At 40.4% G+C, this 16,400-nt stretch overlaps 1 protein-coding gene across 1 annotated transcript in view; it reads left to right on the top strand.

The window, feature by feature from the left end:
• HGSNAT (heparan-alpha-glucosaminide N-acetyltransferase) overlaps positions 1-16,146 on the top strand; it is a 188,235-nt gene extending 172,089 nt beyond the window's left edge. Inside the window, 1 exon segment of the mRNA XM_029601179.1 lies at positions 15,334-16,146. Within this exon segment, the coding sequence (XP_029457039.1) occupies positions 15,334-15,515 (182 nt within the window). The 3' untranslated portion in view covers positions 15,516-16,146.
• The last annotated feature ends 254 nt before the right edge of the window (positions 16,147-16,400 follow it).

Raw genomic sequence — 16,400 nt, 5'->3', positions numbered from 1 at the left:
ATGAAAAGGGGAATAAGCTACAAGCAAGGAGAAAAAAAGCTATCAAACAGGCTTTACAACTGAAACTGAGAGAATAACAGCAAACTAATTAATCATGAAGCGGGGCAAACGCTACAGGCAGGGAAGGAGTAGGAAATAAATGTATGTACAGGTTGAGAGAGATAAGAGAGGTAAGGGAATCTTTATCCAGGAGGGTGTTAATATGCAAGAATATTACGAGTGAAATGAAGGAGGAGAGGATTAAAATGCGAGTGGAATGCAAGCAGATTGTAGACATGGAAAAATGTCATTTGTTCATTTTTGGATAAGAACATAAGAACATAAGAAAATGCCATACTGGGTCAGACCAAGGGTCCATCAAGCCCAGCATCCTGTTTCCAACAGTGGCCAATCCAGGCCATAAGAACCTGGCAAGTACCCAAAAACTAAGTCTATTCCATGTAACCATTGCTAATGGCAGTGGCTATTCTCTAAGTGAACTTAATAGCAGGTAATGGACTTCTCCTCCAAGAACTTATCCAATCCTTTTTTAAACACAGCTATACTAACTGCACGAACCACATTCTCTGGCAACAAATTCCAGAGTTTAATTGTGCGTTGAGTAAAAAAGAACTTTCTCCGATTAGTTTTAAATGTGCCCCATGCTAACTTCATGGAGTGTCCCCTAGTCCTTCTACTATCCGAAAGAGTAAATAACCGATTCACATCTACCCGTTCTAGACCTCTCATGATTTTAAACACCTCTAATCATATCCCCCCTCAGTCGTCTCTTCTCCAAGCTGAAAAGTCCTAACCTCTTTAGTCTTTCCTCATAGGGGAGTTGTTCCATTCCCCTTATCATTTTGGTAGCCCTTCTCTGTACCTTCTCCATCGCAATTATATCTTTTTTGAGATGCGGCGACCAGAATTGTACACAGTATTCAAGGTGCAGTCTCACCATGGAGCGATACAGAGGCATTATGACATTTTCCGTTTTATTCATCATTCCTTTTCTAATAATTCCCAACATTCTGTTTGCTTTTTTGACTGCCACAGCACACTGAACCGACGATTTCAATGTGTTATCCACTATGACACCTAGATCTCTTTCTTGGGTTGTAGCACCTAATATGGAACCCAACATCGTGTAATTATAGCATGGGTTATTTTTCCCTATATGCATCACCTTGCACTTATCCACATTAAATTTCATCTGCCATTTGGATGCCCAATTTTCCAGTCTCACAAGGTCTTCCTGCAATTTATCACAATCTGCTTGTGATTTAACTACTCTGCACAATTTTGTGTCATCTGCAAATTTGATTATCTCACTCGTCGTATTTCTTTCCAGATCATTTATAAATATATTGAACAGTAAGGGTCCCAATACAGATCCCTGAGGCACTCCACTGTCCACTCCCTTCCACTGAGAAAATTGCCCATTTAATCCTACTCTCTGTTTCCTGTCTTTTAGCCAATTTGCAATCCACGAAAGGACATCGCCACCTATCCCATGACTTTTTACTTTTCCTAGAAGCCTCTCATGAGGAACTTTGTCAAACGCCTTCTGAAAATCCAAGTATACTATATCTACCGGTTCACCTTTATCCACATGTTTATTAACTCCTTCAAAAAAGTGAAGCAGATTTGTGAGGCAAGACTTGCCCTGGGTAAAGCCATGCTGACTTTGTTCCATTAAACCATGTCTTTCTATATGTTCTGTGATTTTGATGTTTAGAACACTTTCCACTATTTTTCCTGGCACTGAAGTCAGGCTAACCGGTCTGTAGTTTCCCGGATCGCCCCTGGAGCCCTTTTTAAATATTGGGGTTACATTTGCTATCCTCCAGTCTTCAGGTACAATGGATGATTTTAATGATAAGTTACAAATTTTTACTAATAGGTCTGAAATTTCATTTTTTAGTTCCTTCAGAACTCTGGGGTGTATACCATCCGGTCCAGGTGATTTACTACTCTTCAGTTTGTCAATCAGGCCTACCACATCTTCTAGGTTCACCGTGATTTGATTCAGTCCATCTGAATCATTACCCATGAAAACCTTCTCCATTACGGGTACCGACCCAACATCCTCTTCAGTAAACACCGAAGCAAAGAAATCATTTAATCTTTCCGCGATGGCCTTATCTTCTCTAAGTGCCCCTTTAACCCCTCGATCATCTAACGGTCCAACTGACTCCCTCACAGGCTTTCTGCTTCGGATATATTTAAAAAAGTTTTTACTGTGAGTTTTTGCCTCTACAGCCAACTTCTTTTCAAATTCTCTCTTAGCCTGTCTTATCAATGTCTTACATTTAACTTGCCAATGTTTATGCTTTATCCTATTTTCTTCTGTTGGATCCTTCTTCCAATTTTTGAATGAAGATCTTTTGGCTAAAATAGCTTCTTTCACCTCCCCTTTTAACCATGCCGGTAATCGTTTTGCCTTCTTTCCACCTTTCTTAATGTGTGGAATACATCTGTACTGTGCTTCTAGAATGGTATTTTTTAACAATGACCACGCCTCTTGGACATTTTTTACTTTTGTAGCTGCTCCTTTCAGTTTTTTTCTAACAATTTTTCTCATTTTATCAAAGTTTCCCTTTTGAAAGTTTAGCACGAGAGCCTTGGATTTGCACACTGTTCCTTTTCCAGTCATTAAATCAAATTTGATCATCTTTTATGGCTACAGTTCTTAATGTTTTGTAACTGCTCATTCAAGGTTAGAAGGGGTAGACAGGATAACATTTTCTGTGTGTTTATAATGCTACCTTTATTACATAATAACATAGTGGATGATAACCATGGCAGATAAAGACCAATTGGCTCATCCAATCTATTTATAGTGTACATTGCTAAGTATCCCAGCTATCAGTCGTAAAAGCATGATAATTTGTAGGATATAGCTCCTGAGAAGCATCCAGGAGAATGAGAACTACATTGATAAAATTCTTAAAGCATCAAAGGCAGAAAACTCAAGCAGAGGGGAATGCATAACTGGACCATGAGATTACAGCTGGACCAAGATTACTGCAGCTACTGGATCATATACCCTGACTCTTATTTTCTTTGAGCTGAAAAAACAGTATGCAGCCCTGAACATGGAGAAGAAGAAACCATCCCAGAATGTGGAAGAACCAAAACATGGAGACCCCCAAAACTGTGGGCTCAACAACTACTGCACCTAGGAGGCGAAGAGTAGTGGTGGTTGGTGACGCGTTTCTGAGGCATCTGTCTTCCAACCAGATATGTTATCCCAGGAAGTGTGCTGTCTACCAGGTGCCAAATAAGATTTTACAGGGAGATTGCCGAAAATCCTGAAGCCTACTGACTACTCTCCAATGTTGCTCATCCATGTTGAAATGAATAATACTGCCAGGTACCACAGACATTGTATCAAAAGTGACTTCAAGGCTCTGGAGAAGAGAGTAAAGCAGATATGTGTACAGGTAGTATTCTTCTCCATCCTCCCAGTCAAGGATAAAGGCCCAGGCATGGAAGCTTGAATTCTGGAGAAAAATGAATGGCTATGTAGAGGGTGTCAAGAGTATTTAGGCTTCCTGGACCCCATGGGATGATGATTAAAGGAGTGCTGAGTACAGATGGCATCCACCTGTCGAAGAAAGGATGCAGCGTATTTCAGCACAGACTGGCAAATCTACTGAGGAGAGTTTGAAGCTAGACTCATCGGGGATGGGTGAAAAAACCCTAAGGTAAGTTGTGGTAGCTCAAGTGGCAAGAAGCTTGGGTACAGCTGTGCTTCAGTGCTCTTTATTTACAGTGCTCTTTATTTACAGTGAGATTAACAAAAATGGCAGCACCTTTACTACAGGTATTTTCAAAACAGCAGTGCAAACAGAAAGAAAAACCCTATAGCAGTTCACCATAGTCTCAGGCAAAACATTTATTTATTTTATTTTAAGTCTTTTCTATACCATCATTTAGTGGGGACCGTCACAACGGTTTACATTAAGGCACATAAAAGTAATGATACTACAATTTGTCCGTTTACATAGGTGCCATAAGGTTCGGTAACATAGTTTGTTATCAATGTTAGATGTTAAATGTGATTCATGTCCATGTCTTTCCTTCTCAGTTTTAATTACAGAGCTAATTTTACAAATGTAACTTATCCATAGTTTTTCAAGCAGTGAAGTCTTTATGCAAGGGAAAATCTTAAACCAACCTTGGGATGTATCTGTTCTCTGCGCGTGCTGGGACTCCATCAGCTCACTGGGTCCCGTCTAACTCTTCTAGGGGCTCCGATCTTATGCTCTGGGGAAGGGCTTCTTCCTTTACCCAGGGTTCCCTGCAGGTCTGGGCGGGATATCTATGCCTGGTCCTTTAAGGTAGATTGAAGGAGTTTCCTATACACTCCCTCACATAAGTAAAACAAATACTTGTACAGAAATGGGAAAAAGACAATATCTGGAATGCTGTGTATACTAATGCTCATAGTATTGGAAATAAAGTCCCAGATCAGAGGCAGTCATTAAAGAAGCTGATTTAGTGGCTCTCATGGAGATTTGGTACACAGAAAATCATGACTGGGATATGGTTATACTGGCCGCAATCAGCTCAGGAAGGACCAGGCAGGAAGAATATAATAAATTGCCATACTGGGTCAGACCAAGGGTCCATCAAGCCCAGCATCTTGTTTCCAACAGTGGCCAAACATTAAATAGAACTCAAGCTGTTATTGCTTATTAATTAATCGCAGTATATGAATTTTTCCTCTAGAAACTTATCCAAACCTTTTTTAAACCCGGTTACACTTACTGCCGTAACCACAATCTCTCTGGCAATAAATTCCAGAGCTTAACTATGCACAGAGTGAAAAAGAATTTTCTTTGCTTTGTTTTAAATGAGCTACTTGCTAACTTCATGGAGTGCCCCCTAGTCCTTCTATTATCTGAGATAGTAAATAACTGATTTACATTAACCTGTTCAAGTCCTTTCATGATTTTGTAGACTTCTATCATATCCCCCCTCAGTCATCTCTTCTCCAAACTGAACAGTCCTAACTTCCTTTCCTCATAGGGGAATTGTTCCATGCACCTTAACATTTTGGTCTCCCTTCTCTGCACTTTCTCCAGTGCAACTATCTTTTTTGAGATGCGGCGACCAGAATTGTACACAGTATTCAAAGTGCGGTCTCACCATGGAGCAATACAGAGGCATTATTTATTTTATTTATTTATTTATTTATTTATTTGAAGCTTTTATATACCGAGGTTTAGTACATGCCTTCACCCCGGTTTACATTGGAACGAAACAATGATACATAGAACAATTTGAGAAACAAAAGTATATGCAACTAGCATATGGAGAAGGAAGTAACAGGAAATAACTAAAAAATAATTTAATTCAAATAACGAAAAAGAAAATAGAAACGAAAAACGAGGAAGGTATATACAAACTCGTGCTCTGAATACAAGAAAGTCTGAATGGGAAAAGAAGGAAATGAGGGGGGGATGGGGTAGGTAATGGAAGGAGGAAGGGGTAGGTATGCGGAGAAGAGAAGAGGGGAGAAGGATGGGAAGCTTAAGGCATCACAATTGTGGATTGCTTAAATCATCATTGAAAGTCTGGCTGAAGATCCAGGTTTTCAGTTCTTTTTTGAATGATTTATTTTCGATGATAGTGGTGAGGTAGCATGGTAGGGCGTTCCAGAGTTTAGGCCCCGCTATGGAGAGAGCTCTATTTCTGGTGTTAGTAAGCTTAGCCATGGGATATGTGGGTATTTCGAGTAGACGTTTTTCAGAAGTTCTGGTGTTCCGTTGAGGTTTGTGGGGGTGGAACATTTTACTGACTGCGGAGTTAACTGAATTGTGTAAAGCGTCATTATTACATCTACCTTTTTATTTTACATTCCCCTCCTAATAATTCCTAACATTATTTGCTTTTTTGATCTCACCAGCAAACTGAGCCGATGATTTCAATATGTTATCCACTATAACGCCTAGATCTCTTTCCTGGGTGGTAACTCCTAAGATAAAACCGAACATTGTGTAACTACAACAAGGGTTATTTTTCCCTATATGTATCACCTTGTACTTATCCACATTAAATTTCATCTGCAGGATGTAACCCTGATATTTAAAAATGGCTCTGAAGTGATCCGGGAAACCATGGACTGGTAAGCCTGACTTCAGTTTCACTGGTCTTCCTGCATTTATCACAATCCGCTTCAGATTTAATTTCTCTGCATAATTTTGTGTCATCTGCAAATTTGATCACCTCACTCGTCATACCCCTTTCTAGATCATTTATAAATATACTAAAAAGCACCGGTCCAAGTACAGATCCCTGAGGTACTCCACTATACCTTTTTCCAGTGTGAAAACAGACCATTTAATCCTACTCTCTGTTTCCTGTCTTTTAACCAGTTTGCAACCCACAAAAGGACATTGCCTCCTATCCCATGACTTTTTAGATTTTTTAGAAGCCTCTCATGAGGGACTTTGTCGAACACCTAAAAATCCAAATAACCCACATCTACTGGTTCACCTTTGTCCACATGTTTATTCACCCCCTTCAAAATAAATGTAGCAGATTTGAGAGAAAAGACTTCCCTTGGGTAAATCCATGCTGACTGTGTCCCATTAAACCATGTCTATCTAAATGTTTTGTGATTTATTCTTTATAACAATTTCCATGATTTTTCCCGGCACTGAAGTCAGGCTTACCAGTCCATGGTTTCCCGGATCACTTCAGAGCCATTTTTAAATATCAGGGTTACATTGGCAACCTTCCAGTCTTCAGGTACAATGGACGAATTTAATGATAGGTTACAAATTAATTGAACTAGGTCTGAAATTTCATTTTTTAGTTTTCAGAACCCTGGGGTGTATATTGATTTACTACTCTTCAGTTTCTCAATCTGACCTACCACATCTTCCAAGTTCACCGTGATTTGGTTCAGTTCATCTGAATTATCACCATTGAAAACCATCTCCAGAGTGGGTATCTCATCCTATTCAGTAAACACCGAAGCAAAGAATGTGTTTAGTCTTTCCGCAATGGCCTTATCTTCCCTAAATGCCCCTTTAACCCCTTGATCATCTAACAGTCCAACCGACTCCCTCGCATGCTTTCTGCTTCAGATATATTTTAAAAGGTTTTTCTTATGAGTTTTTGCCTCTATGGCCAACTTCTTTTCAAATTCTCTCTAAGCCTGTCTTATCAATGTCTTACATTTAAGTTGCCAATGCTTATGCTTTATCCTATTTTCTTCTGATGGATCCTTCTTCCAGTTTTTTAATACAAATTTTTGGCTAAAATAGTCACCTCACTGTTTAGCCTTGCTGGCAATCATTTGACCTTCCTTCCACCTTTCTTAATGCATGGAATACATCTGGACTGTGCTTCTAAGATGGTATTTTTTTAAACAATGTCTACGCCTGTTGCACACTCTTAACCTTTGTAGCTGCACCTTTCAGGGTTTTTTTTGCTATTTTTCTCATTTCATCAAAGTTTCCCTTTTGAAAGTTTAGTGCTAGAGCTATGGATTTGCTTACTGTCCCCTTTCCAGTCATTAATTCAAATATTATCATATTATAATTACTATTGCCAAGTGGCCCCACCACGGTTACCTCTCACCAAATCCTGTGCTCCACTGAGAATTTATCTAAAATTGCTCCCTCTCTCGCCGGTTCCTGAACCAATTGCTCTATAAAACTGTCATTTATTCCATCCCGGAATTTTATTTCTCTAGCATGTCCTGATGTTACATTTACCCAGTCAATATTGGGGTAATTGAAATATCCCATTATTACTGCACTACTAATTAGCTTCCCTAATTTTTCTTAGCATTTCACTGTCTGTCTCATCATTTTGGCCAGATGGACGGTAGAATACTCCTTTGCTATACTCTTCCCCAACACAAGGGATTTCTACCCATAAAGAAATTTTCTACCCCAGATCTCAGACAGGAATCCTGCCTGTTGACTTTCAGGAAAAAACTCAAGACCTGGCTGTTCCAACAAGCATTCCCCTAACTCAAGCCCGTCTCAGCTGTTCCACAGTTCATATACTAATGCCACTTATTCAGTGCACTCCATTTCTGACATGGTATATGATTTGTTTTAGTTACTAAGTTTATTTTTTGCTTCTGGCTTCTTCATCTCCCTAGTTCCATTGCCCTTGTTTATTGTAACTTTGCCTCCTCTTCTACGTTAATGTTAATGTTACAACCCCCTGTTCTACGTAAACCGATATGATATGATCTGTATCATGAATGTCGGTATAAAAAAGTACTAAATAAATAAATAAAGATTTGATTGTGCATTTAGTCTCTTGCAGGATCTTTATCTTGTTGTGGATGTAAGGCGCCACCAAGTTGCTCCTCTCTATCATTGCGATATAATTTTTACCCTGGTATAGCCCTATCTCTTTGGTTATGCTCTTTCCACCATGTCTTTAAGATGCCAATTAAGTCTGTGCCATCATTCACTGCTATATACTCTTAACTCTCCCATCTTACTTCTTAGACTGCTGGCATTAGCATACAAACATTTCAAAGTGTGTTTTTTGTTTGTATTAACAACCTGCTTTTCAGTTGACAGGGATAAATTGGAGTCTCTTAGCTCAAGTCAGTTTTTAATTATAGGCACTTGGACTACTTTTTTTTTTATTATAGGAGCCTCTCTGTTGGGATGCCCTAACCTAATGCTTCATTAGTATCCTTTGAAGATACCTCCATCCGCTGTCGGCTTTTCCCTTTGATTTAGTTTAAAAGCTGGTCTATCTCCTTTTTGAAGGTTGGCGCCAGCAACCTGGTTCCACCCTGGTTAAGGTGGAGCCCATCGCTTTTGAAAAGACTCCCCCCTTCCACAAAAGGTTCCCCAGTTCCGTACAATACTGAATCCCTCTTCCTTGAACCATCATCTCATCCACGCATTGAGACTCCGGAGCTCTGCCTGTCTCTGGTGACCTGTGCGTGGAACAGGGAGCATTTAAGAGAATGCTACTCTGTAAGTTCTGGATTTCAGTTTTCTACCTAAGAGTCTAAATTTGGCTTCCAGAACCTCCCTCCCACATTTTCCTATGTCATTGGTGCCCACATATACCACAACAGCCGGCTCCTTCGCAGCACTGTCTAAAATCCTATCTAGGTGACGTGTGACAGCTGCCACCTTCGCACCAGATAGGCATGTTACCAGGCAAGCCTCACGCCCACCAGTCACCCAGCTGTCTACATTCCTAATAATCGAATCACCAACTATGACAGCCGACCTAACCCTTCCCTCCTGAGCAGTAGCCCTGGGGAGACATCCCCTGTGCAAGAGGACAATGTACCACCTGGAGAGCAGGTCCTTGCTACAGGATCATTTCCTGCTGCACTAGGTTAATACTGTCCGATCAGGAGTCCTTCCTCCTCCAAGGCAGCACCAGAGCTGCCAGACTGGAGTTGGGATTTGGCTAATATGTTCCTGAAGGTCTCATCTATATACCTCTCTGTCTGCCTCAGCTCCTCCAAATCTGCCACTCGAGCTTTCAGCGATAGGACTCATTCTCTGAGAGACAAGAGCTCTTTGCACTGGGTGTACACATACAGCCTCTCACCGGTGGGTAAAAAATCATGCATTAGGCACTCGATACAAAAGATTGAGAGGGCCCCCATTTGCTGCTGGACTGCTGCCTTCATCTTAAATTTGTTCAGTTCCTATTTAAGTTTGTTACTATGGGAGTAGGAATGTGTACAATTAGGGTCCTTTAAATGTATTAGTGTATTCACTATTTATCTGGTTGTGACCTACAAGGAAATGATTAAACTCTTGACAAGGTGTGGGGAATTTCTGAATTTAAGATAAAAGGCTGATTAATTTTGTGTGTGTGTGTGTGTGTGTGAAAATGTCACCTGCCTATAAATTAAACAATGAGCTATGGGTAGGTGGGGAGGGAGGGAAAGACAAACGCACAAACTCTAGGTTTTTGCCTGCTCTCTGACTATCTATTTAGTACAAACACACGAAACTCCTGGTTATTTTGCCTGCATTCTGATTAGCTATTTAATACAGATACACAAACACACTAAAGAATATACCCCAATAGTTTACTTCTCCCCAAAACTTTTAAGTTCTAAAATTTCTCCAAGCAGTACTTAGCAATTCTTTTCAGCCACCAGCAAGGTGATCCTCTCCTCTCAGTGTACCCACTGAGAGGAGAGGGAAGAGGCATGACATATATATAAAATAACACAACAGAATTACAGGGCTTACGAAGTAAAGAAAGAGGTACTGTGGGTTAATTTAGATAGAGGGACTTGAGCATCTATTTATATTGGTGTAATATACAGACCTCCGTTACAGACAGAGGAGATGGATAGAGATTTAATGGAGGATATTCACAAAATTGCTATGAAAAAGGGAGGTGCTATTGTTAGGGAATTTTAATCTGCTGCTTGTTGATTGGGACATCCCAGCTGTGGTGGTTTATAGAAGCAAGGAAATCCATGATTCTCTGCAAAGAGAATTGTTCTGTCAACTTGTAACAGAACCCACATGGGAAGGGTAATACTGGACCTGGTGCTTATCAATGAGGGATGGTATCTTTGTGTACTTAATGATTGTCTGGGATCCAGTGATTACAGGATGGCGTGTTTCAGTATTATAGCATGATATAAAGGTTTGTTCAAAGGCAAGAATCCTACCTAGACTTCAAGAACACTAATGTTGTTAAAATGAAGGCATTCCTCAAGGAGTTAGCTGGTTGGGAAAATCTAGGGGAATAGAAGAGCAGTGAACAAAACTTAAAGGATATATAAGGGTCACTAACCTTTATTGTTAGAGAAGTAAATAACTGGAAGAGGAAAAAGAAGCCACTATGGTTTTCTAAAGAAGTAGCTGCAAAATTAAGGGAGAAAAGGTTAACATTCATAAACTACAAGAGGTCACAAAAAGTGGAAGACAGGCAACAATATCTGGAAAAACTAAGACAAACTGGGAAAGTAGTCAGGAATGCAAAAATTAAAATGGAATAAAAAATATTAATTATGGTAAAACGAGAGACGACTTGTTTTTAATAGATATGTAAATTGATAGAAAGAAATGCAAAGGTGGCATTGTGAAACTCAGAGGTGAAAGGGAGGAATATGTAGAGGCTGATGAGGAAAAAGCAAAATTGCTTAACAAACATTTCTGTTTGATGTTATCTGTGGAAGGGCCTGGAGCAGGATCTCCTAAAATGAACACAAATAAGATTAGAAGTGAGATAAAACTCAAATTGATTTTCAGAACAGTGTGTTCATGAGGAACTAAGTAAATAAGGTGATGGGGCCAGATGAGATACTTCAGAAGGTATTGAGGGAACTTATGAAGTCCTGGCAGGTCAACAGGCTGACCTCTTTCAATGCTTTTTTTAGAATCTAGAGTAGCTCCAGAGGACTGGAAAGAGGCAGATGTGGTTCCTATTCATAAAAGTGGAAGTAAGGAGGAGGCTGGGAACTATAGACTGGTTAGTCTGACTTCTTTGGTGAAAAAAATCAATGGAATCCCTGCTAAATCAGAGGATAGTGGAGTTTCTATAATCCAGTGGATAGCATGGTTTTACTAGAAGTAAATCTTGTTAAACAAATCTGATCAATTTCTTTGTGTGACCAGAGAGTTGGATCAGGGGAGAGTACTAGATGAGGTATACTTGAATTTCAGTAAGGCATTTGACAAGGTTCCACACAGGAGACTTATAAATAAATTGACAGGAAACAGAGAGTAGGATTAAATGGACAATTTTCTCAGTGGAAGGGAGTGGACAGTGGAGTGCCTCAGGGATCTGTATTGGGACCCTTGCTGTTCAATATATTTATAAATGATCTGGAAAGAAATACGACGAGTGAGATAATCAAATTTGCAGATGACACAAAATTGTTCAGAGTAGTTAAATCACAAGCAGATTGTGATAAATTGCAGGAAGACCTTGTGAGACTGGAAAATTGGGCATCCAAATGGCAGATGAAATTTAATGTGGATAAGTGCAAGGTGATGCATATAGGGAAAAATAACCCATGCTATAATACACGATGTTGGGTTCCATATTAGGTGCTACAACCCAAGAAAGAGATCTAGGTGTCATAGTGGATAACACATTGAAATCGTCGGTTCAGTGTGCTGCGGCAGTCAAAAAAGCAAACAGAATGTTGGGAATTATTAGAAAAGGAATGATGAATAAAACGGAAAATGTCATAATGCCTCTGTATCGCTCCATGGTGAGACCGCACCTTGAATACTGTGTACAATTCTGGTCGCCGCATCTCAAAAAAGATATAATTGCGATGGAGAAGGTACAGAGAAGGGCTACCAAAATGATAAGGGGAATGGAACAACTCCCCTATGAGGAAAGACTAAAGAGGTTAGGACTTTTCAGCTTGGAGAAGAGACGACTGAGGGGGGATATGATAGAGGTGTTTAAAATCATGAGAGGTCTAGAACGGGTAGATGTGAATCGGTTATTTACTCTTTCGGATAGTAGAAAGACTAGGGGACACTCCATGAAGTTAGCATGGGGCACATTTAAAACTAATCGGAGAAAGTTCTTTTTTACTCAACGCACAATTAAACTCTGGAATTTGTTGCCAGAGAATGTGGTTCGTGCAGTTAGTATAGCTGTGTTTAAAAAAGGATTTGATAAGTTCTTGGAGGAGAAGTCCATTACCTGCTATTAAGTTCACTTAGAGAATAGCCACTGCCATTATCAATGGTTACATGGAATAGACTTAGTTTTTGGGTACTTGCCAGGTTCTTATGGCCTGGATTGGCCACTGTTGGAAACAGGATGCTGGGCTTGATGGACCCTTGGTCTGACCCAGTATGGCATTTTCTTATGTTCTTATGTTCTTGGTATAGAACCTAGAGTGACTGACTGGGTTAGAAACTGCTGAGTGGGAGCTGACAAAGAGTAGTGGTAAATGGAGTTTACTCAGAGGAGGGGGATATTACTAATGGTGAGCCTCAGGGATCAGTCCTGGGACCAGTTCTTTTCAAAATTTTCATGAGCGATATAATGTTAGGATTTTGGAGAAAGTTTTTGCTGATACCAAAACCTGCAACAGGGTAGACAGCCAGGAAGGTGTGGACACATGGAGAGGGATCTAGCAAAGTTCAAGGAATGGTCTAGAAACTGGCAGCCAAGATTTGATGCTAAAACATGTAGAGTAATGCATTTGGATGCAAAAACCCAAGGGAGAGGTATAGTATTGCAGGTGAAATTCTTCTAAGCACAAAAGTGGAGCGGGATCTGGGGTGTTTGTATCTAATGATCTTAAGGTGGCCAAACAGGTGCATAAAGGGACTGCAAAAGCCAGAAAGATGCTTGGCTGTATAGGGAGAGGAACGATCAGCTGCTAAAGGGTGATGATATTGTCCCTGTATAGATCCCTAGTGAAAGCTCATTTGGAATACTGGGGCAGATTTTCAAAGGGTTACGTGCGTAACCCCCGAAAAGCTGCCCCTGCACGTGCCAGCCCCGGGAAGTGCATATGTTCCAGGGCTTCGGAAAAGGGGCGGGAAAGGTCCGGGGTGTGGCGGGGGTCTGGGGGCGGGACCAAGGCCTCCTTCATTGTGGCCGTGCAGGAGAATGGTGGATTGGCAGCCAGCCGGCAGGCGAAACTTCTGCAACAAAGGTCAGGATGGGGGTTTAGGTAGGGCTGGGAGGCGGGTTAGGGAGGGGAAGGTGGGGAGTGGCGGAGGGAACTAGGAAAGCCATCGGGGCTCTCTTAGGGCTCGGCGTGCGCAAGGTGCACAAGTGTGCACCCCCTTGCGCGCGCCGACCCCGGATTTTATAACATGCGTGTGACAGCGCGCGCATGTTATAAAATCAGGTGTAGATTTGTTCGCGCCGGGTTGCGTGAACAAATCTACGCCCGCGCGTAGCTTTTAAGATCTGGCCCACTGTGTACAATTCTGGAGACTGCACTTTCAAAAGAATATAAACCAGTTGGATTCAGTCCAGAGGATGGCTACTGAATTGATCAGTGGTGGTTGTTCCCAAAGCATATGGGGATAGACTCAAAACTCTAAACTTCCCAGAGGAAAGGCAAGATAGGGGAGATATGATAGAGATATTTAAATATCTCAAAGCTTTCCATGAACAGGAAGCTAGCATCTTTCAATGGAAATGAGGCTGTAGAACCAAGAGGTCATGGGATGAGGTTGAAAGGGGATAGACTTAGTTGTAATCTTAGGAAATATTTCTTTACAGAGAGGGTGATGGGTGCATGGAACGGTCTCCTAGTGAAGGTGGTTGAGGCAGAACAGTATCTGAATTCAAGAAAGCATGGAGTAAATACAGGGGATCTCTGAGGCAGTGATGGGAACCATAAGGGTAGATAAGTTAGGCTGATGGGCAGACTAATGGGCTGTATGGTCTTTTTCTGCCATCTGATTTTGTTTTCTTACTCTTTGATCTGTATCCTATCTAGAAGAATGTACAGGTTCTTAAACTTAACACAACCTTCTGGCATTCCCATCTGTCTCCATGTCTTAATCACCAAGCTTTGTAATATTCTAAACAGCTACCAAACCAGTATGGCTGTTGTCCAAAAATTCAACTGCCGAATTCCCTATTGGATAATGCGTGGTCATCACCAACTTGACAGTATCAAACCATTTGGTTTCTGGGGAGCTGTAGCCTGCTCATCCAGCAACTTTGTAGCCTGCGCTGTCACTAGTTTGAGGATCTTTTACCAGGGCCTTTTTTTCTTCCTTATTCCCTTTCCCCTTGCATCTGCTCTCAGGGAAGAAAAAGGTGGATTGGTGCAAGTATCTCATTGTTCCCTGTGGAGCAGAGCTGTATTAGTGTTTGAGAGTGTGTTTAAATGATGTTGAGCAGTAACTGATGCATCAGCAAGCATTTTTAATTTCTTGTCCTTAGGTTGTACTGATACATACACTTTGTTCTACACAAATGTTGCTCAAGTCATTTGAGAGTTTGCTTGTATGAACAGGGATAAGGAGCAGAGATGGGCAAAACCCTCAAATAAAAGGAGAGGGGGTGATTTGGCTTATCCAATATGCATGCAGCCTCTTGGCAGCTCTTTTCAAATGTAGGATAGGGATATTTTTATTCATTCAACAATTCTGAATGAGGTGGGAAGGGAGTCAAGCTCATCTTGTCTGTAGTTATATGATTTTTTGTATATTATGTTGTAACCTGCCTCTAACACTGGATATACATTTTTTAAATTAATTTGGGGGAAGAGTGAATCGTAAACATAAGCAGGCAAATAAATGCATGCTTATAAAAAGAGGTTTTCTAAAGCTGAACAAACTCGGATTCCATATTAATGAACGGACAGTACTTTACAAGGAAATTAAAACATATTCTCTTAAATGACTTAATGTATTTTTTTTGTTTTTAAAGGCATGAACTCTATCCTGGTGTATGTGGGGCATGAAGTGTTTGAAAACTATTTCCCCTTTAAGTGGAAAATGAAGGACAATCAGTCCCATGGTGAACATCTAGCACAGAACTTGGTTGCAACATCCTTGTGGGTGCTGATATCGTATCTACTCTACAAGCGAAGGATATTCTGGAAAATCTGACAGAACAGCTGGAACACTGGTGCTGTGAGCAGAGGGGGAGAGATTAATGGAATGTTCTCCATATGGTGCACCATTCCCATTGAAGGGCTTCCTGTTTTTATAAAGGGACCATGCTTTCTGTTTAAAGATCCGGGGCAAGGGCATAAGAGGGAACTGGAACTGTGTTTTTTGTTTTTTTTAAAGAAACCTGTATTCACTATGCACTTTGCAAAGGTTCGGAAGTCCGTATGATCAGTAGCAAAGCCTACCCTGCAGCAATGTAAAAAGTTTACATGTGTGCAAATTGAAATTCTTTAACCAGCTTCCCAGTAATTGCCGGGAATCCCCAGGAAGCAATGTGTGGGACAGTGTCATCAGGTACAGTATGTAAAATATTGACTTGGTTTATGATTTGTTTACTATAATTTCTGGCAGGATGGTATCATAATGGCCCTATCTAGTGTATGAGATAACACTCTTCTAAACATTGTAATTCCTAGGGGCGCAACACACAGAATTTCACAGTAACATCTGAAAAATACCATTTTTAATCAATACAGGGTAGATTTTATAGCCATATGCATTTTTACATATTGCATTGAAGATGATTTGTTTTGGAAACAGAAATAAATAACAGCCATTTCATTTCTAGCCCGTACAATGCATTTAGTGCTATTTTAAACCAACAAAGGTCAAGAAATGTAATATTCCTGAAGATGCTAAAGTGTAAAAGCTTAACCGAACTCAGCATTAGCCAGAGCCCAGACTCTGTCTTTATATTTACATATACTTATGTATATTTGTTAGAATACATTTATGATTATAGACTTTGTACTAAGACCTTTTATAAAGAAGTAAGTAAAGGAAGAAACCATATGACCTACTTAAAGGGAATTGCTATATCTA

Source organism: Rhinatrema bivittatum, chromosome 1 (assembly GCF_901001135.1).
Source record: "Rhinatrema bivittatum chromosome 1, aRhiBiv1.1, whole genome shotgun sequence".
In the NCBI taxonomy this organism is placed as follows: domain Eukaryota; kingdom Metazoa; phylum Chordata; class Amphibia; order Gymnophiona; family Rhinatrematidae; genus Rhinatrema; species Rhinatrema bivittatum.
Note: the sequence above shows the minus strand (reverse complement) of the source record. Positions and strands in the feature narration are given on the sequence as shown.